Raw genomic sequence first — 23,181 nt, forward strand, 5'->3', positions numbered from 1 at the left:
ATATCTCACTATAGTTGCGCCTATCAATGATGATATTATATGGAAGCCATTATGTTTTCTATACTACTTCTTTTTTCTTCTTGCCCTACTCTTCTACGTTCAATCGCACGATCCTTGCTTCAAATTTCATCTCATTCTTTGTATTTCCTTATTCCGGCTTTGGTTGTGGTTTTGGGTACGAAAAACGAAAACGAAAATATATCCGCCCAATATCATGAAACATTTATTCATACTTCCTCTCCTTACACAGCTCTTAACAGCTACGTTATCTTGAATCAAAAACGTTCATCCATCGATGTCATATCCCACACATGCAGCTGCCCATCTAATTCGGCGTACTCAGTATACTTGGCGTGTCAAGTACATGGGAGCATTCAGGCGTTCGCTTTCATCCTCACTACTAAGCTGTTTCTCCTGGGTATATTGTTGGCGTTCGAATTCTTATCCTGCTCAGCGAAAATGTTTAATCCGAAATTTACAAAATAATAAAGTACTTTCGTAGCTAAACAGCAACGGCAATTTCCCTGGCAATTGTAATTCCCCACGCATACGCATTTTGCCTATTTGCGACGTAAAAATGATTCGAAAATTGTCGTACAGTGCTGCGCGGTAAAAACGAACGGTTTGCTTATGGGATTATTGTAGTAGTAGTAGTAGTAGTAGTAGTAGTAGTAGTAGTAGTAGTAGTAGTACGACGGCTCTGTCCATCCATTATGGTTTTTTTTTAATTAAATGCAACGAATAATTCTCCTTCGAACGTATCTCTACAATTCGACAAGTATGTTAAGTATGTGTGTGTGTTGGTTGTCTCTTGTCTCCTTCCGCTTTCGAATAAGGATCCTATATAAAAATCAATCGATGTCACCTTTCAACAGAAGTATGCTTAAAAGTAAGCATAAAGTACAGTGTGTGTCCACTTAGTAAACTATATACAAAAGAAAATGAAAACTATACAGAGCTTGGACGACAGAAAGGAAACAATTCGAGGACGCAAATGAGTGGTGAAAATTACAAAACTACAAAAAAAAAGCTGAAAGAGACATCCAATCCCCTTTTCCTAGCCACAACTCGGCACATGGGGGGAAGAAAGGGCGACGAGATCCGTATTCACAGTGCACAAATGCAGTGGGAAAGAAATGCGAGGAAACCTACGGGGCGACGGCGCTCGGTGACCACACCACCGGTCGCCGGCCGCTTCTATCTCTGCTACACCCAGAGCACCCGCGACACGGTATCGGTTTCGCCGGCGTGAATCTTCAGCTTGGGCGGCACAACCGGGGCCGAGTCCCAGCGCCGATGGTTGATGAAGTGCGTGTGGTGCTCGTAGCTGGCCGTTTGCGTGACGCGCAGTGGCGATCCACCGCTGGACGCGCCACCGGAGGCAGTGACAGTGGACGCATTACTGCTACCCCCGCTCTGCCCACTGGCCGACTTTGCGGACGGAGAGGACGGAATGCCCAGCCTGTTGGCGCTGCTGTTACTGCCGCCCCCGTTCGTCGCCCCGTTCATGGCCGCCGTCGGGATGACGGTGTTCTCCCGCAGCTCGGACGAATCTTCCGACATGCCGCCGAACGCACTGTTGTTGCCGGTGCTACTGCTGCTGCTGCCACCGCCAGCTGCTCCTCCCTCGGTCGAGGACGACGATCCGTCGCCGCCGAGCGACCCATTGCTAACGCCGTGGCTGCTACCGACCGAGGACAGCATCGTCGAGTTGACCAGCGGTAGACCGATCTCCTGGAACGAGTTCATCGAGCTGAAGCCGCTCTCGTCCTCCGCCGAGCTGGATATCATCATCTCCTTGATCCGCTCGATGTTCGCACTGTACCGGTGGGCCGGATTGTGATGATGGTGCCCGTTCCCATTGATGCTACCATTGCCCGAGGTGCTGCTGCAGCAGCTGCTACTACTGCTACCACCTCCACCTCCTCCTCCACCGCCACCACCTGCAGTGCCACCGTTTATTCCATTCTGATGCTGCAGCAAATGATGATGGTGGTGATGATGGTGAGGATGTGACAGCAGGAGCGGTGGCGAAGGCCGATCCGTATTGTCCTCGTCCGTTTCCGTCTTGGTGGAGGACGAGGTCGAATGTACCGAGTCGGCCGTACTGCTCCGCACCGACAGTCGACTACCGCGCATGTTCAGCTTCCGGCTGAAGCCTACCGTGCTGCGGGTGTTCACCAACGGATGACTTCCACCACCGCCAGCTCCCCCACCAGCTCCTCCACCTCCTCCGCCGCCGCCTCCACCGCCGTGTCCATTCGATACTCCTACGCTTCGGCCGGCACCGCCATCGCCGCCACCGTTGCCACCACCGCCCGCTCCGGTCAGTGTCGGTGTGCTGCCGAGCATCGCGCCGGAAGCGGACAGACCGACACCGGTGAGCGTGGTGCTGCTGCCGCAGCTGGATGCCGCCGTTGATGCCGAGATCAGGCTGTCCAGTGCGTTCGTCGATTGGGCCAGCGTCGGCTCCTGTGTGTTGAGCAGATTCTGCACCGTCCGCAGCAAACGGAACGCCTCCTGGGCCAGCTTCTCCGGGTCAACTTCGTTGCTGGAAATTGGCAGAGTCTGGGTTCGTTTCGGTGAGCGTCGCCTGAAAAACAAAAACAAAAAAAGGGTAAGAAACAACTTTAGTTGTGTTTGTTGCTCCTTCACGAGACAAATTCCACTTTCGACACCAATTTCAACCCGTTTTGGATGTGGTGCCAATTGGATAATCTGCCTGCTTATGACGCCTGCGGGAAGGCCAGTTCTCTCTCTATCCTCTTGATTTATATTTGCACCGATTTGCTAAAGACATATAACGCCGTCAGCACCGGCGTGTCGTTCTCGTTTGACACCCATTCCGCCGCCGTCGCGGTCATTGCAGTTACCGGGCGCGCATGGTAGTATCGGTTACCAGCCAGCGCAAAAGTATCACATTTCTGGCACTACTGGGACACATACTACTACGCTTCTTAAGACGGACGAGAAAATGTTGATCGTAAAATTACCAGACACCACATGTCGGCCGGTCCCTCATAGCCCGCAGCATCAGCAGCAGCAGAGAGTTTGCCTTCCGGCAGCACTCAGACACTACCGCGAGCGCACCAAGTTGACAGACGGCTCAATTGGAGCGCATAAATGTGGTTAAAATAAGCACACCAAGCCGAACAGCATATATTGCCAATCGAATTAATTGCATCGGTCATGAAATTCTAGCCCACGCCGTACCGATACGTTGAAAATCCTTTTTTTTTTCTATTTCCGTAATGTTTTTTTCCCACCAAACCTGAGCCTAGTTTATGCTGCCATTCTTCTGCTACATGTCAAACACAAAATGCATTAATGTCAGCGTGCTTGAGCATACTATTCCTGTCGCCAAAGGTGTAAATAAAGCAGCTGTTTCGGCTGGACCCTCTCAAACGAGCTGCTAAATAATTTAATCCGACCATCCAAGCATAATTCCAAACCGGCAGAAGTTTGTCAACAAACGCAAATTATGACCTCCTCCCAGGCATCGTTTACGGGTCATTTATCGCAACAAAGATTACGAAACGGTTTCTTCCTGTTCGCTCACCCAACACCGTTCAACACAGACACGAATGTGTGCTGGATTTTGTGGCCGCGACACTGTGTTTGCTTACATTTCACGACGCGATCGTTTCTCCGCCCGATAGTTTACGATACAAACAAACGAGGCCAACGATCGCCCCAATGTCCGGTAGCATTTAGGTGAAACACACGTCTGATATCGGAATAACACCCCATGGATCAGCCCGGGGTGTTGGGATGGCGAATCGGCGGAGAAGAAGGAGCTTTATTATTGACGATCACGGTGAAATTTATCACCGACCGGGAGCTGAGGCTAAACCCCATTAATAGATGAACCATCTTCTTGCCAACGTGCCACGTGAATCTCACAGCAAAGGATATTTCATTTTAATGTCTCAAACACCCGTCCCCGGTGACGATTACGCGACCCCATAAAGCAAGGCAAAATTTACAAAACAAAGATACCAAAAGCCAATCACGTGGGGGAGAACAGCGAATTTAAATACCCAATCTATTTGGAACGCAATGGTTCGGTATTCTTTGCCACGCGACTGTTTAGTTTGCATTAAAACCGTGAGCGGGAAAGAATCTTATATCCTCATTTTTCATCCCGTTGCGCGCTTGAATAGACACGCTGCGCCATACTGGAGGAAGCAGTGCGCACAGCATGATTTATGTAAAACATCTCAAAACATGCAAGCACGAGGAACCGGGCTCGATTCCAGATAAATCATCAGGCATCTCTAGCCGGCGGTGGCGCACGAAACGGTTCTCTGTCACCTCTCCACGCAGCGGATGCATCCAGAACTGCCCAGATTAACACACCCGTTAATGGCGGAGGCGTACTGACGCGCACGCATCGCACATTGACTGAAATATCATCGATGCGTGTACGCAAACGCATTCCGATTGCATTCGGGTGTGTGCGCGCGCTTGAATGTCCACACTTTCTACCCCCTTCTAGAATGGAGAGCTGATCTTCTTGGGGCCCAGTGTCCCTTCGGACTGCGTAGGTAAGCGCACAGGGCGCTCCAACCTCCATGATTGATGATGACAAATCGATTCGCACGCGCAAATGACCTGCCACTGGGTACTGGGAGAGCGTCCAGTCCCAGGTATTACGGTAGGTGATGCGCTGCGCGTAGCGAATTTTGCCATCCATCCTGGCCCTATTTCTGTATTCGGTTGGGTCATTCCTTAACCCTGCCGCTGCCTACCAGGAGGAATGGGGGAGAGAAGAAGGTTTTCAGTCCGGATGTCATGGATTTAATGGTTCGTAATGGATTTGACACAGTGACCTGTGTGTCGCATCCTTATTGCTTGCTCTTTTACCTAAGCTAAAGGCAGTAGGGGGTTTTTTTTTAATTGAATTATTTCTCCCAAGTATTATACCATAATCGTCTTTCGTATGCCTAATTTCACAAATCGCGGTTGTTTACGCGTTTTCAGAATTTGCATCCCTAACTGACCTTAATTTTGTTTTGTCAAAACTATTCCAATCTCTCTCAACCACTAGATAACATCCCATAAAGACACGCCATCCACTATCATACTCATCCATCAATCATGTTTGTGTGTGTGTGCGTGCCTGTATGTTTTAACATCCATCCCCATTCTCAAAACAGATCTTAATCCCAATTTTAAAACAAACTGATTGTTACAACAAAAGAACCAAAAACTAAGATATCGTGTCTCCTCTAACTCCAACCGACCACGTAAAAGATATTTAGAATACACTTGACGCAGCCAAAAAACTCTGCTTTCCCCCAACGACTTCTTCTTTTCCCTAGCACACACGAGTGATAGTTTTCGTCCGCAGAGGCTTGAGTAGGAGGAATTCCACGCCACCCATCGGCAGCACAAGTGCCGAACAGAGCTCGCGTTCCGGCGACAACGCGACGGCGACAACGGCGACAGGCAATTAACGTATGTGTCCAATAAATTAGCACCCGATTTATGTATTGAGACGTTAACGGCGGAACACACGAAGAGGGGCGTATTGCACAGCAATCGATGCAGTTTGAATGCTGCAGTTTGGGTGTTTGTGTGTGTGTGTTTGTAGTCGGGCTCGGTAAAGTAAAAGACCCAAATAATCTGACGGGCCTTAGGAGAAATATAAATATGGTGGTGGATAAAACGGGATTGCGACGAGGAATAACGTGGCAAGTGAAAATGTGTTTTCCCCTTGATTGAATGAGATGTGATACTTTTGCATTGCTTTTCATTTGAGTCGTCGTCACCCTAGGGCTAAGAGCTGTCACACCCTAAATATGCATTTCTTCTATCGAAAAAAAAAATCTTCTTCCTTTAAAATCTTAACGAATACGTGTTTTGATACCCATTGATTGATACATAGGTTGCACTCGATGCACCTCCAAGTGCAATGTGATTCATTTAGGACGTGCGGTCCAATGTCACTCTTAAGACCTCGATGTTTGTAGTGATTATTCTGGCTTATTAGAAGCACACATAGCCGGTCTCATGGTACAGTCGTTAACTCGTACGACTTAACAACATGCCCGTCATGGGTTCAAGCCCCAAATAGACCGTGCCGCCATACGTAGGACTGACTATCCTGCTATGGGGGGAAATCAATAAATCACTGAAAGCCAACCCCACAAGTGTGTTGGCAGGCCTTGACCGGCATCGGTTGTTGAGCCAAAGAAGAAGAAGAAGATTAGAAGCACAAGAACCTCACAAGCTCAGCAGCAAACCAGAGATCTACTCTTGTGAAACATTAATGATCTCAAATCCTTCATCCTCCGACAAGATCTTACCAGGTAAAATCTCTAAAGGTGCTGTAGGAGCTGGCAGGTGATGGCGGTACGACACAATCGTCCTCGTGATGGGTGGACGTTGCGGCATGCTGACTCGCTGCTGCCGACGATCCAGTGTTGATCAGCGTCAGCGAGGACGGTTGGTGGTTGTGGTTGTGGTGATGGTGCTGCTGCTGATGGTCCAGGCGCCCATTATGGCCTCCTCCCGCTGCTTTGGTGTAGGGCTTGTTGTGTTGTTGCACATCCACTAGATTCGTACTGCTGCGTGCCCGTGGACTACTCGCACTGCTACTGTCCGAATCGTGGTGATGTTGGTGCTGCTGCTGCTGCTGATGTCCGCTCGTTTTCGACACCTGTAGCACACTCTTCGATCGCCCTATCTGCCCACTCTGCAGTGCGTCCAGCGAGCGGTAGCAGCGGTCCAGAAACCGCACAACTTCTTCCATCACCGCCCGGTACATGTGTCGGCTGGAGTCAACCTGTCGCGGAAAAAGGGGAAAGAGGAAGCACAAATGCATAAGTCACGCGGGCCAAGTGGAATGTTGTTGCTTCTTAGGCTAATATCTATGGAGGGATTCACAAATTAACGCACTGGTAAAGATATAGACTCTTAAGTAGCAAACCATGTCACTTGTTTGTTCAAATCCAGCTACCAGATCACAACTCGCCTAAGTTTCTATGGAACAATTAGAGCTTCAGGGTTTTCTGACAAGATTTATGAAAACGGTACAATAAAAAAACAAAACATCAAGATGCACTTTTCTGATGACATTCTCTAGAATGATTTCCTCTTCTCAAGCATCATAAAATACATCTTCGGTGCTCGTAGTTAGGAACTGGGAAGCTTAACAGAGACAAATATATTAGTCTCTACTACATATCTCTGTGTGTCTTAGATCTATGCCTTAGCTCTATGTGAGTTCTACGTGATCTCTCATGCAACATTCGTCTGAAACCACACCAGCCTACCATCATACACACACTGGACACCATCATAACACACACAGGCTTGTAAGTAAGCACAAGACGCCATTACCACTATTTTCTAAACAAATGACCTAAAACCGTGGGTTTGTACAACGTGGGGCTTAGGATTTGTTTTTCGACTACTTCAAGGGGGCTTGTAACTTTCCTCCCCATTTGCCCCAAAACACGATGGACATGAAGGTGCGCGCAGGCCACACTCATGGGTACCCGGTGGGATCAAAGCCAAAACTCAAACCCAAATCATATGATCGCCGTCGTCGCCGGGAAGCAAACACCAAGAATAGATCCAAACAACCCGAAAAACACATCAGCAAAGCGCATCATAAATATGACGCGGGATATATGAAGAAGCCATTACACACACGCACATATGTTCCGGGGGGGTTCTACTGTTAGCGCTACCGGAATAATGTTTGCATGGTGCCGCGGCGGTGAAGACAACAGCGCCCCAGCGGTTGACGTCTTGATTTTACAATGACGCTGCTCTCGCTGTACGGGTGTTTAACGGGGAGGAACACATTTCCTACACCAAACAAAGGCATCTCTTTGTTTGGCTTAGTTAAGCCGTTGAAGTGATGTGATGTGGATGACTTCTTTGCCGTGTTGTGGTTTATGCTAAATGAGTATTTCGAGCTGTAAAACAAATTGAACTTTTTAATGTACCAAATTCTCCTTGAAATTCATTAAAGATTTCCTCTCTCGTAGCTAAATTGCATCATCTGTCAACCCCAATATTGCCCCACCGCTTATTAGGCACGGATCAAAGCGAACGGATCAATCTTCCTCCCCAGAGCCTACCACCAACACTTGTCACGAGCTCTTTCTCTCGCTCTTCTCGCTAGGTTTCTTCCGATGGAAACTGAGCTCCGAAAAATGTCTTTCCATCAAAACGTGCCATGCATCTGCACACACACACACACACACACACGACGGCGCACGAAACCTTCACACCACCTCTCCAAACTGTCGCAACAGTGCAGAGCTGCGCGCCGATCAGTAATTAAGCATAAATGGAGCAGAGAATCGGGAGCGCACATTTTTCCAACGGTGTCGCAGCGGCACCAACACACGGCCGGCTCCATCAGTCACGGGTAACGACGACGACGTCGAAACTATCAAGGTAATGGGAGGCACACAAAGAGTGTATGTGTGTGCGAGAAATGGTCCACCACGTGATTGGGAAGATGTCGCAGTTCCGTTTGCCGTACTGGAGAGTAGTGTGCAAGGATTTCAGCAAACACGACCGCAAAAAAGACTCGATGTGTTCATCAGCTGCCAGAGCACTTGCCAACGCGCGGGCGGGTGTTCTTACCAAGCAAGCATGGGACGAACCCCATTGACCTCTTCCGCCCTCAGTTTGCCTCTCACAAAACGACGACAACATCGACCGTTTGTTAGAAACCATCTGTTCCACCAGCAAATCAAAACACGGCGGCGCTAACTGTACTTACTTCACAAATCTTACCCGCAAAAGCTACACATTCCAGTGAGTTACCCCCCGCCGGTACGGCTTGCGAAAACACTTTGTGTGAATTTGTTTCTCTTCCAAATTCCCCCTCTTCTGTGTGCAAATGGAAAATTGACACAAATGCCCTTTTGATACAGAGCGAAACGCTAGAGTAGCGTAACGTTTGCGTTTGAACTGCCGCGGTTCGGTACACGATCGATGTGCAGAATTGGTGATACGCGGGGCTGACGGTTCGGCGATGAGATCATACCAACGAAGGCGGGCAGAAACAACTACCGAAGGTTCATGCAATTCTACTCTGATGTAATGATTTTAAATTGCAGATTTCCAACAACACCTGAAAGATACTACCATACAGGAAGGGTATTTGGGCAATTGCCTAGTGATGATCTTTATCTAATTTTAGGTTTGCAACTTCTTGGATTCAGAAGATCAACCTATTTACATTGAATGCATTGTTTAAACGCACTTCATATGTTCCATTGGAGATAATTTATTCTTAACACTTCACTTAACACTTGATCCATACCAAGGAACCTCAATCTATTTAAATGTACACTACTACATTAAATGCGCCCATCATCATGTGTGAGGGTCAACTGGGACTGGAAAGGATTTAAGCTTCCACCACCACTAACCTTAAAGGCTAAAGAATAAATCTTGATCAGATGGCAGCGATAATAGGACCACAATGGTGGAAAAAAACGGCAACTCCAGCTAACCTCTAAAACTGTTGTTTCGTCTCCCTACCGATGGGTGCCCTGTTCATATGCAGATATGGAACGGTAAACCAGTGTGCACCTCTACCAGTGCGAATACCCTGCACCGAGCTCCAAACCCGCCACGGAACATATGTCAATGTTGACCGAGATGGTCAACCGACCGTTGAATCGCTGAGCAATGCGCTGGAGCAAAACTATGCTCAAAACGGCCACCGCTCGCGATGGACGACCGCGACGACTACGGCGCTGCCACTGTGTGTTTTCCCACCGTTCCCACCGCTTTGTTACGAGACAAATGTTACCGGTTAAATAATTGATTCATTTGCCGCAAGTGCAATATACACCCCTGGAGCTTCTACTGATCTGTAACTGAGCAAACCGGGGAGTGCAAACATCTGGTCAAACACTTTCATCGTGGCTTTGGTGCCCTTGACAGAACCTAAGCCCTCCACCATGGTAGGTAGCTCCATCGACGAATTGTTTGCTCTTCTAGCTCAGGCACGGTATTCTAATTAACTACATCATACTAGTCGGGGGCTCAATGATTGCTTTATTTGCACGCATTTCATGCGATCAATGCAAAAGATCCCCAGAGAGAGGGAGAGAGAGCCTAATTATGAAATCGTACTTCTGATGGGATTAACTATGCCGTTGCATATCTCGTGACCAATACCCTGATTGTTCCAGTTCGTTACTTAGCTCACTCGACGGCAACACAACATTGCACAAGGGCCTGAGCATCAAGATGAACATCATAGCCGTTTTGTAATTCGAATCAATAATACGAAGGGCACGGGTACTTAGATATGCCTCATTATCGATCAAATTCGTTTCGACAACGACAAAAACCCTGATCACACTGCAGCACGCAAAGGGCGTAACTATTTACGTTTTAGTATCACCTAGTGACAGTATTAAATTGATTAGATACGTTGTTGGTTTTTGTGTGTTTCTGTACTTTTCCTGAAGTACACTCTCTTTCATAACCTCCTTCGCTTACCTGCTTGAGCTGCCATTGTAGCGTTTCGACTTGCGTTTGCAGGATCACAGATTCAACACTACTGTAGCTTCCACCGTTAGGGACGCCCATGCCGAGCGTCGACAAGCTTCCGGATCCACCCACCGCACCGTTGAGCATGCCGCTGATCGCGTAACCATTTCCGGCACCGCTCGCTATGCTAACAAGCCGCCGATTTTCCTCAATCAAGTTCTGGCATTCCTGTGAAAAAAGGTAAAAAATAGAAGAACATTTTAGTATAATTATATTAAACATGCTATTTATTTAGAGTTTATTATATTAAAATTGTCACTTAAAAACAGGTTTACTGTACACTCTTCAAAGCATGCCAAGAGACGACATCCATCAATATCTGAACATTTGAATATGAGGGAGATTCTTCAGGATTCATGATCACGATCTTGAAGGTTCGCGATCTCTTGCTCAAACTGTCAAACATTTGTCTTAATTCTACCAAACGTTGAAATATAAACACATACGTCAGGGTTCTTCAAATGTCACGTTTGCCCAAAAACTGTCTCTATCCAAGTGTTTGCCAAAATTAACGATCGCTTAAAAAAGAGCTACAACTGCACACGAAACTAGTCGGCAAGACAAATGGCCACCACCGGACGAGCGCAATGTCTTCTTGCGTAACATCAAAGCCAAAAGACCTTAACCTCTAAGGCCACACATGCTACACACATGCTCACAATGTCACGGTACTACTGATTAACCGTGCCCGTCAACCATTTGCTGTGCACAACCGCGCATAATTGAAGTCTCTTTGTTTATCTAAGCATAACAGCACCAGGCACGAGACAACACCTGCGCCAATAAAAAACTATCAAACCCTTTTGCAGGTTCGTTCTGGCTGTAAAACCATTGCACGCGTCTCACGTGCTTGGGTGCGTGGCGATGACACACACAAAAAAAAAGAACGCAATTCTCGATCGCACGGTGCAAAAACCTTCGCCGGTGGCCAGACAGAGGGACAGAGTGACAGAGAGAGAATTCAAGCATCGTCGTCATGCTTGCCCGACGGAAATGACTGCAACAAATTTGCATTTAACGAGCTCAACACGCTGCCTATGCGATTGAAGTTACGCTCTAACGTATCACACACTCCCGCCGCCTGTCTATGTGATCAGAAAGAACAACAAGTAGGGAAAAGTAGAAGGGGGCGACGACTGGGAACGATACATTCGCAGTCCAGACTTGGATTTGTCGCCGGGCCAGAAATCAAAAGTGCAACAAATCGGACAAGTCACACACAGTCCTTACCGTTTCAACAGCAACAGATCTAATAGGTTCTGAGGTTGTTGGGGGGGAAGTTCAACATTAAAGGTCATCCCTAATTATCCTTTTTTGGGATTGGTAACTCTTTCTGATTATCACCAAGAATAGCATGTTAGGCCCTAAATTCAAAGGAATTTTGAAGCATTTTGTATTGAAGATGTATTGAAAACATTCTTCCAAGAGAAAATTGTAGAATAAACGTACGTAATAAACGCACGCCAGACAAACCGCCAGACAACCCAAGCTGTCCATCACACGTCAGGGAAGTAATGCAACTGTCAACTCTACTTTCTGTGACCGCAAAAGTTCATCGATCGATAGTGATTAATTACTACAAATTATAATATTTCCGCCAACGCCAACCAACGACACTGTACCAACACCAACTTTTACCAGGACCAACAACCCTGCTCTTGCTTTATTATGCCGCCAGCTTCTTCCCACAAAAAGACGGACTAATTTAGCACTTTGCTCCGTTTAAAATCGGCCAAAATTAATTAGCTCGTCTTCACTGCAGCGGCCAAAGCGGACATTCCATTCTTGAAGTTCATCGTGCGTTGCGTAACCCTTTCTCGCCCTCTCCGCTTTTACATTGCAAGTTGCATCCCGCGCTCTTACGTGCAATTACCATTACTGTCGGCAATCTTCAGAAATGCCACCACTCCAAAAGATTAAGTAATTTGTCACCTTCCTGTCACGCTCGCCTCCGACAGCGTCGAAAGTTACCGTTTGCGAATCTGTGCTGCAGACTGTGCCGCACTCTGTGTTTGTTGATTCTAAAGAATGCTGTTTCAAACGAACGGAACAACACACAAACTCAACCATCTACGATACGAATTATCTCACCAAGATCGTATGATTGTGTATGATCTTCGGAAGATATTTGCTGCAGCAAGCGGCTTGCATTTGTACCAAAACCCCCAACACACCGTACCCCCAAAAACACGCTGAAAGCGTACATTGCACAATCCCAATGTACCGTGTGACGGAATGCCGAATGAAGGAAAGAGGCACTATCAGGAAGCGAAAGGAACGTTCTTTCGCGACCTTTCTCCCACGGGCAGCAGTCGCGGGATTAACCTTCGTCGCAGATTTTGCCATCAAGCGGCTTTCTGCCGCCCTCCTTCACTGACGCCCATTCTACGATCGTATCTCAGTCGTCCACGCACCATAAACTTGAAATTATTTCAATTATTTACTCCACAGCGTGGAATGTGTGGCGCCCTTCTTTTTTCTCCTCTTTCTCTTTAATTCATGTCTAGCTATATTTTTTAGGTATTTTGCAGTCCTACAGGAGAAGAAAAAAAAACTAGATTGTGCCAGGCGGGCTCTTGCACAGATTGTGTCGCCACCCCAAACCGGTGACGGGGGGAAAACAACACACCTTTCGCAACGTGTAATTTCGTGCTGACCTTCAGCGGGTGTGCCTGAAACAATGAGCCGTTCTTGTCTGGCCGGGGCGGCGATGACGGAGGTAACAACAGCAGACTTTCCTCCCTTTTCGCGCGACTTTCACATATCATTTCATTTCCGTGAAGGCAAAGTATCGGTCACAAGCATACAAACACACACACACAATGCCGCAACACAGCCATCAATCCCATTCGGCTGGGCGGCCCAATCTAGCAATCAATTCAAGCGATAGTGTAGTACGCTATAGCGCGTGGCAAATGAAGGGGGTAGGTTTTGTGACATTTTCCGTTGTGTGTGGAGGAATTGATTTTCCACCAACTGCTAATCCACAGACTCACACAACGACGTAACTCAACGTATTTGTCATGGCATGGGTGATAGCATGTGTCAAAGTTCGATTATCATGATCAGCTAATACACGATCGTACGCGATTCGATCAACGAAAGAAATGGGTAAATGTGATGAGATAAAAATCTTCTACAAATAACGATTGACAAACAATAAAATCCATTAAATCCCCAAAGCATGATGTCTATTATTTAGTCCATGAAATCAATCGCTCCACTACGGCGCTGTGAACCACGCGGTTTGTTACATCGAATATGGTAATGGATGTATCATTTATCCAAGTACAAAGACGATTGAACAGATTGACACGTATTGTGGGAAGGTAGACATGAATGATACGATGGTGATGCGAATGCCAAGTGAACGGTTCTGATTGTGTGTCATAACACGGTGTTACTTAATGTCGCTAATGGCAATCGCTCCAAAAGGAGCATAATTTTCAGTTGTGCTACAGACAGCTGGATGAGTGAAATTAAAAATACTTTTTTTACCATACGGATCATTGTGGTCGTTTAGGAAAGGAATGTGATAGTCGTCTACCGACATCAACGGCAATTTGAGGGCAAGTGCTTGGTTAGTTGCGTTATTTTAGGGTTTATCATTTTAAATTATTTATCTTTATTTACATTAAAGGTTCTGTACATTCGTCACCCTTCCCGTTAATATGGTATATCTAAGAGCAATATAAAATCATTGAATTGAATCCAGCCGTTTACTTGAGCTTGGCGATGAACCAACGCAAACATACAAACGCAACTCAACACATCACCTAACCGAATGAAACGCTTCACACCCAATTGAAACAGTCCAGCCCTTCAAACGCCGGCCACACAAAGCCGGAAGACGGTTTCTCTCCTGTCGCCTGTGTTGTGGGGGGCCAGGATATGACCTGGCCAGTGGCGATCTCCCGGCCACGAAAGTGATATAGTGCAGCTTGGCTGGCAATAAATTTTTCACCACCCTTTTGCTTTCTTCACCACACTTTGCTGATAGATTTGCCTGCCCTCTTCATCCGATTTTGCGGTTCGCGAACCCGTTGTATACGAACCGCGGTCGAAAATACTACCCACCGGATTAAGGGCAGAGGAGGAGGAGGACGAAGAAGAGCACGGCGAAGCGGAAGGTACTGCCCAAACGGGGAGCGAAAGGGGGTTTGCTTCGCACTAATTTGCACGATCGCGCGCGCGAACGATCGCCCGGGCTCGATGATATTGGCGAAAATGGTTTGTTATTCTGTGCCCGTTTCGATACACATGCGGAAGCATACGTTATTCCGTAATTAGAAATGCGTTCGGATCTTCCTGAATCCGTCCGGTGAAAGAAATTGGACCCTTGCGCGCGGCTGTTGCCTGCCCTCTCTGCTATTCCTGCTGCTCTCTCCATTCCAAGTAAACTATGTGTGATTGAGGTGAACGCTTCTCTGAGTGGTGTGATTATTTTGATACTTTGGAATAATAATAATAACAAGACGGAAGTTGGGAAGAAAATAATTTTAAATTTTGCGATACGCTTATTTCTTTTACATAAAAATGGTTCTTAATAATTCTATTAAATTTTTGAATGAATTGTTCTTCTATTTTTGTAGGACTAGTCTCTCTAATATTCTTCCTTGTAATTGAATTATATTAACAATTTGACATTTTGATGCCTCAAATCTCGCTGCATTAAACTTCGTACGGCAAATCGTGACGTACTTATCAAGCGCATCTTGATCACCAGTTTGTAAACGGCTTGCAACGCCTCTTCGTAACGCACATCGACCGTAACGAAGTTCCATTGCATTGCAAAAATATAGTTCATACGCCACACCCCGGGTGTATCTTTTAGGCACCTTTTAGGCCCGCCCGTGGATTGCACAGTAACGATGATTGCATTCCAGCACAACACCTCATCTTTTACACCTGACACCAGCATTGCTTTGTACATTTTGGACACTCCTTTGCACAATAAATGCGAATGATTAATTGTTTTAAGCAAAACATATTTTTATTCTTTTTTCCTGCTTATTTACGTGAGTTGAAAATGCATTGACACAACGCTAAAACAACAACAAAAATGAACCAATTTGTTCTTCTTGAATCGAGAGTATCTATGTGCGCCCTCAAGATACGGCGGCCACAACACAAGCTAAGAACCCCATTCCGAAGGTGCATGTACCCCGCACGACGGCTCTCGCTCATAAACTACACGTTTAACACCTCAAAAAATGCACTTATGAAACCACCTAACAACCAACGTTAACACGTTCGCGCTCCGCGCCATTCAAGCATTAATCTCGACCGCTGCAAACGGTTAAGGGGTTAGGCGGCGATTTATGTCCATCGATGAAAATGCAGAACGACCGTGCTGACAACAGCAGGAGCTTGGCTCAGCCCAAACCTGCCACACTATCGTCGTGGTCCGCAGCAAATGCACTCCCACCCCCCGTGCACTAATGCAATTCCTCCCAGCAAACAGAGAGCGAAGGAAGAAGGCGGTGGTGTGCGATAAAACGGCGATGATCTCTTGCGGCAACCACACCGCGACAAGATACGCTGATCCTCTGCACCTTCCTGAAGAACCATTTTCCGGCTGCAGCGCGATGTCGTAAAAGGGCGCGCAGTCGGGCCGCACCAAAAATAGTATTGCGGACCCGGTGGTTCGAGTCAACCACTTTTCGCGCAACAGCCGCCACCGACGAATGTTTGCTTAGGGCCTAGACGAAAGAGGCAAAGAAATTCGATCCAGGGAGCGAGAGAAGTGTAAAACCAATTTCATAAGATTCTGAACATTTCTAGGCGTATTATGGCGCTAGATGATCTGTGACTACCAAGGACGTGTGGTAACTAAACTATTACTTTTCTGAGAAACACATGGTATGGTGTTAAAATGTGGGATTTCTAGCACTACTGTGTCCAGGCATTTCAAAATAGATCTCGCAAACTACAATGGTTTAAGGAAGGTATCATGTTGATCTACTTTTAGAGGTGTTAAGAGGAGAACATTGCAGTAAATGATGACCTATATTATCCGTTGATTCAGGTCATATACAGGCAGGAACTCCCTAGAAGTCCTTAGGTCTAAGTCTTCAAAATCATGTTAATCGTTAGATCGTGCTCATTTTCCAAATTAACGACTTTTCTTAACCTATCGGGGTTTTGTTAATAAAATAACAGGACTCAATAATATCTAAGCTTCCAAACACTTAGATATTGAATCCTGTATGTACACACTATTGTAATGCAGATGTACACTATTATTTTGCATTGAATTTTGAACATCCAATTTGAATTCAAAAGTACTGAATAACTTCATTTTAAAAATCCTGAACTTGAAGAAACCTTAAAAATCTGTGAAGACCTTATTTCAAACCCTTATTTCCTGTTAATCAATTTAAGCCATCAATACTATTTTCTACATCAATTTGCACCAGAGATAAAAGACTATCCTTTTCCTAGCAGTACCTGTTGAGGTATCCCAACAGCAAAATAGCTTCGAAATGCGCTTTATACACGTTCCACTGGGCTGAAGGAGGAGTCCACCGTCCACCAAAGCAAGTGCCGCTGCCGAGTGGGTTTGGCCACGAACCATCCAGCTGAGACAACGGCCATTGCCAAAGGTATGGGCCCCACACACCACTCCGACGAGGAGGTCAATTTCTGCTTCACCGGTTTAGTAGGTCTCTCGGTAAAAAGCCACCGTTTGCTCGGAGTACCCGCCCAAACGAAAAAGGCGTTGGTGCTGCACAGCGCTACCACCGTTCGATGACGAACTTCGTAGTGCGTCGTTGCTACTCGTGTCATCTTGATGCTCACGTGTATGCGTCCTCCCATGGCTCATCGCACGAAGTGACGCTTTTCCTTGGCCATGGGCAGCACCGGTCGCGCTAGGCTATATACTAGACTAGTTAGCTACTAGCCAAGTCGGTCTCCCACTCTCGTTAGTGCAAGGTGATTGAAAATGTTTCGAACAAGAGGGGAGAAGGGAGAGGAGGGGACAACTTTCCGAACTGACGCATGGTCGTGTTACGTAGCTAGCAGCAGTGGCACATCTTCGGCTCCACCACCATCGCCACACCCACCCGCTGCGATGCGTTATGGAAATGGAGCCAGCCTTAAATTGATTGAATTGACAATGGAGAAAAGCAAATATCTATCTGACTTTGGCATTGAGACACGTTGAGCAATTAACAGATGCATTAACCTTCACTCGAAAAATAAAAACAAAACAAAACAAAACCAACAGGTAATCGGCGGTAAACGCCCAAATTGGCTCAATTGTTTGTGTTTAATGCTAGTAGTTAGTTTCTATCCCACACAAAATGAAGTCATGAGAAAAGGGGCACCGTTTTTTTAAATTGACGTGTTGAAGAAACTCCAGGATTAAAAGCTACTTAAAACCACAACAGCTCAAAGACCTCAAACATCAAGAAAAATGTCTACTCTTAAGCCAATGTGTGTTGATTTTCAAATGAATCAACCTGTTTCATCACCGTCACCAGCGAGCAAAAAGGGAAAACATTTTGCAATCCAAAGATGGTTGAATCATTGCACAACACATTCTATCTTCAAAAGTTCCAACTTTGTCTGAGAAATGGATATCAATTAATATATACCCGCCCACACAAGTGACGTTTTACAAGAGAAGATTTTTTTTTTTGCTGAATCTTCTCCCAAATCCGGTGTGGATCGTATCAGAAAACGTAAAGTGGTTTCCATTAAATAAAATAACATCACATATAGGTCACGCGGCCAGCAGTGCGATAACCTAGATTCTGTTGCACAAATGACTAGCGCTCGGTCTAGGCGGCGTGCTCGACACCCCCACCGACTTAGGGAGAAAAAAGGGGTGAAAACTTTAACCTTTCCGATTGCGCTACTACTTCTCCAAACTCTAGAATTCGAATACTTATAAAACATAGTATCAATTGAATAAAAATCGATGTCATATCCCTTCCTAGGGGATTTAAGTACTAACAGTTAACCAAGACACGTACGAAAGTGAAGGTGTCTCTGGGCGTTTCACTCTCCCATTCCACCGACAACAGTACCCAGCCGCATAATATACCGGCGCAACGATCGCAAACAGTGGAGGGAAAATACTGGCACCGTTTATTAATAGTGACAAACGATCATCCCTAATTTGTGTCATTTTCATTAGTCTGCATTGCGATGGCAAGGGCGGCACATTCCTGCCGCGGTGCGGTGAGCCACTAGCTGTGTCCAACGGTGGCCAGGGATCGAAGCAAGACCCTTGCCGGCTCCACGGAACCGGATGATGATGTTCTACGAGGAGATGATGTTGATGATGATGATGAAGAACATATGCGCCGCTCTCTTAGCAGCGGTTGTCCCCTCTACCTGCAACAGGGAAAAGAGGAGAAAATTCCACCACGGTAAGGAACTGTGCTGGCAAGTTAACCTAAATTCTTCGCCGATCCCTGACCCAGCCAAGCCGAGATTGCAGTGGGTGATATTTTCCAAACCGCAAAACGTGAACCTGCCGGACAGCGATACCGGTGTGTATGAGGACATCGTCGTCATCGATGGAAAAACAGATTCGAGTAAGCAATCGTTTTTACATATTTCAGGGTATTACATTACATCATTCTACGACGACCCCTTGCTTAATCCGTTTTGTAGGTCATGGTACAAAAATGTTCTTCGTATAACGCAACAAAAACACACACATTCATTCCAAAAAGTACCGTAACTCCAGCGAAACAACAATCACGAAAATTGCAATTATTATCGCAAACAAAAAAACCCCCGAGCTCTTTTTCTACCCTTTTTCTACAATCAACTTTGCACATTTTCATGCTTGGTCTAGTTTCCTCTCTCTCTCTCTCTCCGCCGCCGGAGGGCCAATTCAAGAATTTGCGTGAGCAACATAAGCAACGAACGGAAAAGCCATTCGAAAGTGTCGTTGAACTTGCAGCGAATAGACGAGAGAAGAGCTTTCCCTGCTCCGACGGCCAAAAGCGAAGACTCACGACCTAGAAGACGCACTTAGGCAAAGACAAAGGCGAAAAGTGCAAAAGTAGAGGAGAACTTACAGCGTTGGATGTGATAGTATCCCCCCATCCGGAACTGCCAGTATATACGCGGTGTTATGGTCTGTTTGTGGCAGGTTCAGCTTGACACACGCAACCCAAGAAGCAGTCGAGCAGAGGGGATAGAACACCTGTGTACACTTCTCTGCTGCGTGCGTTGTACTAGGCGGCAGCTAGGTAAGCGCCTCTGGTTGGGTTTTTACTTCAACCCGCGCTCATCGACACACGCCCTGGTAATCACGGTCACGAACAGGGTGTGATGATAGTGGTTTCAAAGCGCTTTTTGGATGAGTTCTTTGCTTTAAAACAAACCCATCTTGTGCTAGATGTACCTCACCCGTTTTAGAACTTTGGGTGCGTGTGATCTTCAAAAAGCTTGTGGAACACCTTTACGCTACAGTCACCTTGAAAGGGGTGCTAGCGCGTACACCAACATACACACGCACAGTGCGCAGGGGAGGTTTTGGATCACACGTCACGCTTCGTTGTAGATTATTTGTACATTGCAATTTGGCTCGTATTTCTCTTCTGCACGCTAAGGTTGGCGTCGTGTTCCAAAAGGTGTTTTTCTCCATTTTTATTATCATCCCCACTATTGTAAACGATCCTCGAACGGTACATTTCTTTTCGCGAAACGAAGCCGAGCACTTCAAGCATATCTTTGCACGTCGTCGAACCCACCAAACGACCCGCACGCACCAACCGAAAACTACATCGGAAATACGATGCGGCAAGATAATCGTGACTAACCGGGAGCTATAAAGTAGCTCCCAAGTGAGGATGGTTTTCGAGCGTCCAACAGCAGGTAGGTCGATCGGGGTGGTGACCCACCCGATCACTACACATGCAAAGCAAAGGCTAAGATAATCGGCACACAATTATAACCAACGCGTCTTCTCGCACAGAGAGAGAGATGATAATTAACGGATCGGGCGGCATAGAAAAACGAGGTTGTTGCATGCCGCAAATAACGCCGGTCAAGTGGCCATTTCTTCTCCTTATTCAACCGCGTGTAACAGCGGCGCGCGCTCGCACATCCCAAATTGATCAAATTGGAAGGTGATAGAGAGGAGATTGGAAATCTATCTCGTTTGCAAGCTGCTCCTAAAACCCTAATCACCTCCCATCCCGCCAACCCGATTGCACAACACAATACAACGCACGCGAGATGTACAGATTAAAATACGTTGAATAATCTGGGTGTTGGATGGCACGTTTTTCGGTACTGGCAAAATTTCTCCCCAATTATGATTCACCTTTCCCATCTCGCTCGCTTGTGACTATGGAAGGTGCTGCTTTCTTAAGCGGGGCAAAGAGTGCGTGGTGCTCGTACACACAGCATTGCTGACCTCGATTCCTTTTTTGCTGCTGGCCTCTAGATCTATTGTTCCTCCGAGACCGCGTCTGGAGGCCGTCGTACCCATTTAGCCAGCAACACAATCCATTCAATCGAACAAATCCCTTTACAAATCGGCTTACAGTAACTTTAGTCCACTCGCTGCAGGAGAGAACACACACAAGACGCTGGAATAAATCAAGGCTCAAGAATGTCTTCCCAATCGCACACAATGGCGCATAAATTTTCACTTCCAGCATCGTCGGAGCCTCAACAAACATCCGCGCGTATGCGTGTGCGCGCCTGCGCGCATGAAAAATGCTGAGGATGATCAACTCATCTAGTTTAATTAATGTTTGCAGACAACGAGAGCGCACACGGTGCGCTGCCGCAGCAGTTGTGAGAACTGGTACAGTACACACGGGTAGGGGCAGGCGGCGCCGTGGAACATTCGTGCCACATGATCGAAACTATGCGGAAAATCTCACCAATGAAACGGAGGTTGGCAAGGGCAATGGGGAGTCGAGAGCGACGGAGAGACATACATCACACGCCCCAAAACAGAGACACGCACCCGGCACCGACACGCAGACAGCAAGCGTTGGCGCCGGTTACCCAGGAAGTAGAACACCTTAGCGGTCCCAACCGCGACTCTAGGGCGAACTCGCGCATGTGTACGCAGGAACAGCAGTTTCGTGTACCTAAATACCAGAACACTCGAGGTCACCGAAATCCAAAGCCGTGCAAACTCTTGGCCGAGTTTGCTTGGAGCATATGGGGGGGGGGGGGGGGGATGTCGTTAATGTGCGCAGCACCACTTTTGGACGTTTGGAGTTGGAAGAAGACTCACAGATTTTCTGGAGGCTCTCACGGTGTAATTAATGCAAACGATTAAGAACATTCTCGTTAAAGTTCTGGAATAAAATGACGACGAGGGGGAAACAAATTGTTGTGAGAAGACTAGCACAAACTTTACTAACCTTGATACGATATCGTAGAATTTTTTCCATTGAGGAGCTCATGGTTAAAATCATACTTATTTCGGGTTTCTCGTTCTTTAAGACTCGCAAGCTTTTTTTTCGAGCACTTTTAAATTTCTGTACCTTATACTTCTGGACACCAAGAACTTTTTGAATGTAGTTTTAAAATATCACGGATAGAGTATTGAACGAGCTGGTGCAAGTCGTGGTGTTGCTCATTTGCTAAATCATCACGCTACACTACACTTTCACGTGTCAACAGCACAGTGACATTGATTGATTCCTTGCCTTTAACTTGATATCGATAACTTTCCTGTATCGATGCAAGAACACATTCTTGTCTGTAATATTACACTCAAGCGCAGATCGTCAGATCTGTCGGACTTTTCGGGCAGAACTAGCACGCCGGAAAACCACAGATTGCTCGGTTGGTTGATGGCAAAAATAACCCAAACTATCCCTACCCGAAATTCTCCGGGACAAGGGAGGTACAACGTCTTCCCGGGAGTCCCGCATGGCGAGTCCACACCACCATCATCGTCTCACGCAGTTAGACACGACAAGGTTGATGGTCAGCAAGAAATTTTATAACATTCCAGCCAGCCAGTCACAGAGGAGCGAAAGAGAAACCGTAACCACTTGTCCAGCAATAAAAGACGTTTCTTTCGGAGACGTGGAGAAGAATGTTTTGCTTCGATGGATGGGATCATAAAGCAGAAGCATTTGCAGTTTTTGTTCCTTCTTCTACTCGCGCAACATGCGAAGCGAATAATCACTACACATAGTTTAATACCGCATGACATGTACAGAGGCATCAAAAAACGGTAAACGGAAACACGAAAAGTCCAGCTATGACAAACAAGAGCGCATACACAGGTAGTAATTTTATGTTACTTTTTTATTGAATCGAATTTTTCACAAACTCATATCAACATGTCCAGAACCTGAATGTCTTTCAGAAAGACCCTCAGCATGATATCTCCGAAGAAAAAAACTGAGATACAGTGGTAAATCACCACAAAGAATCTCCTTAGATCTGATACCATCAATAAAATGAAATTACTTAGATGATATACGACATCAACCAACCAACCAACCAACCAACCAATCAACGAAGCAATCAAGTACAGTTAACGGAAAGTAAGTGAGGCAATCTTCTTAAAACAACAGTACCGAATTTTCACAACGACCATTAACTACGATTAGAAATTACGGTTAGTAACTAATCATTAGGTACCGCACACACTGTGTTTTGTGGTGACTTCATCGTTGAGCGAAGCATTACACG

At 46.4% G+C, this 23,181-nt stretch overlaps 1 protein-coding gene across 5 annotated transcripts in view; it reads right to left on the bottom strand.

Moving 5' to 3' along the window:
* Positions 1-201: 201 nt before the first annotated feature.
* Positions 202-23,181, bottom strand: part of LOC121593223 (autotransporter adhesin BpaC-like) — a 96,550-nt gene continuing 73,570 nt past the window's right edge. For all 5 annotated transcript variants that reach the window (XM_041915417.1, XM_041915422.1, XM_041915418.1 and 2 more), the window contains 3 exons: positions 10,489-10,707; positions 6,312-6,790; positions 202-2,593 (listed from right to left, as the gene is read on the bottom strand). In XM_041915417.1, the coding sequence (XP_041771351.1) occupies positions 1,207-2,593; positions 6,312-6,790; positions 10,489-10,707 (2,085 nt within the window). In that variant the 3' untranslated portion in view covers positions 202-1,206. The remainder of the gene's footprint in view (positions 2,594-6,311; positions 6,791-10,488; positions 10,708-23,181) is intronic.

Source organism: Anopheles merus, chromosome 2L, assembly GCF_017562075.2.
Source record: "Anopheles merus strain MAF chromosome 2L, AmerM5.1, whole genome shotgun sequence".
NCBI classification, from domain to species: domain Eukaryota; kingdom Metazoa; phylum Arthropoda; class Insecta; order Diptera; family Culicidae; genus Anopheles; species Anopheles merus.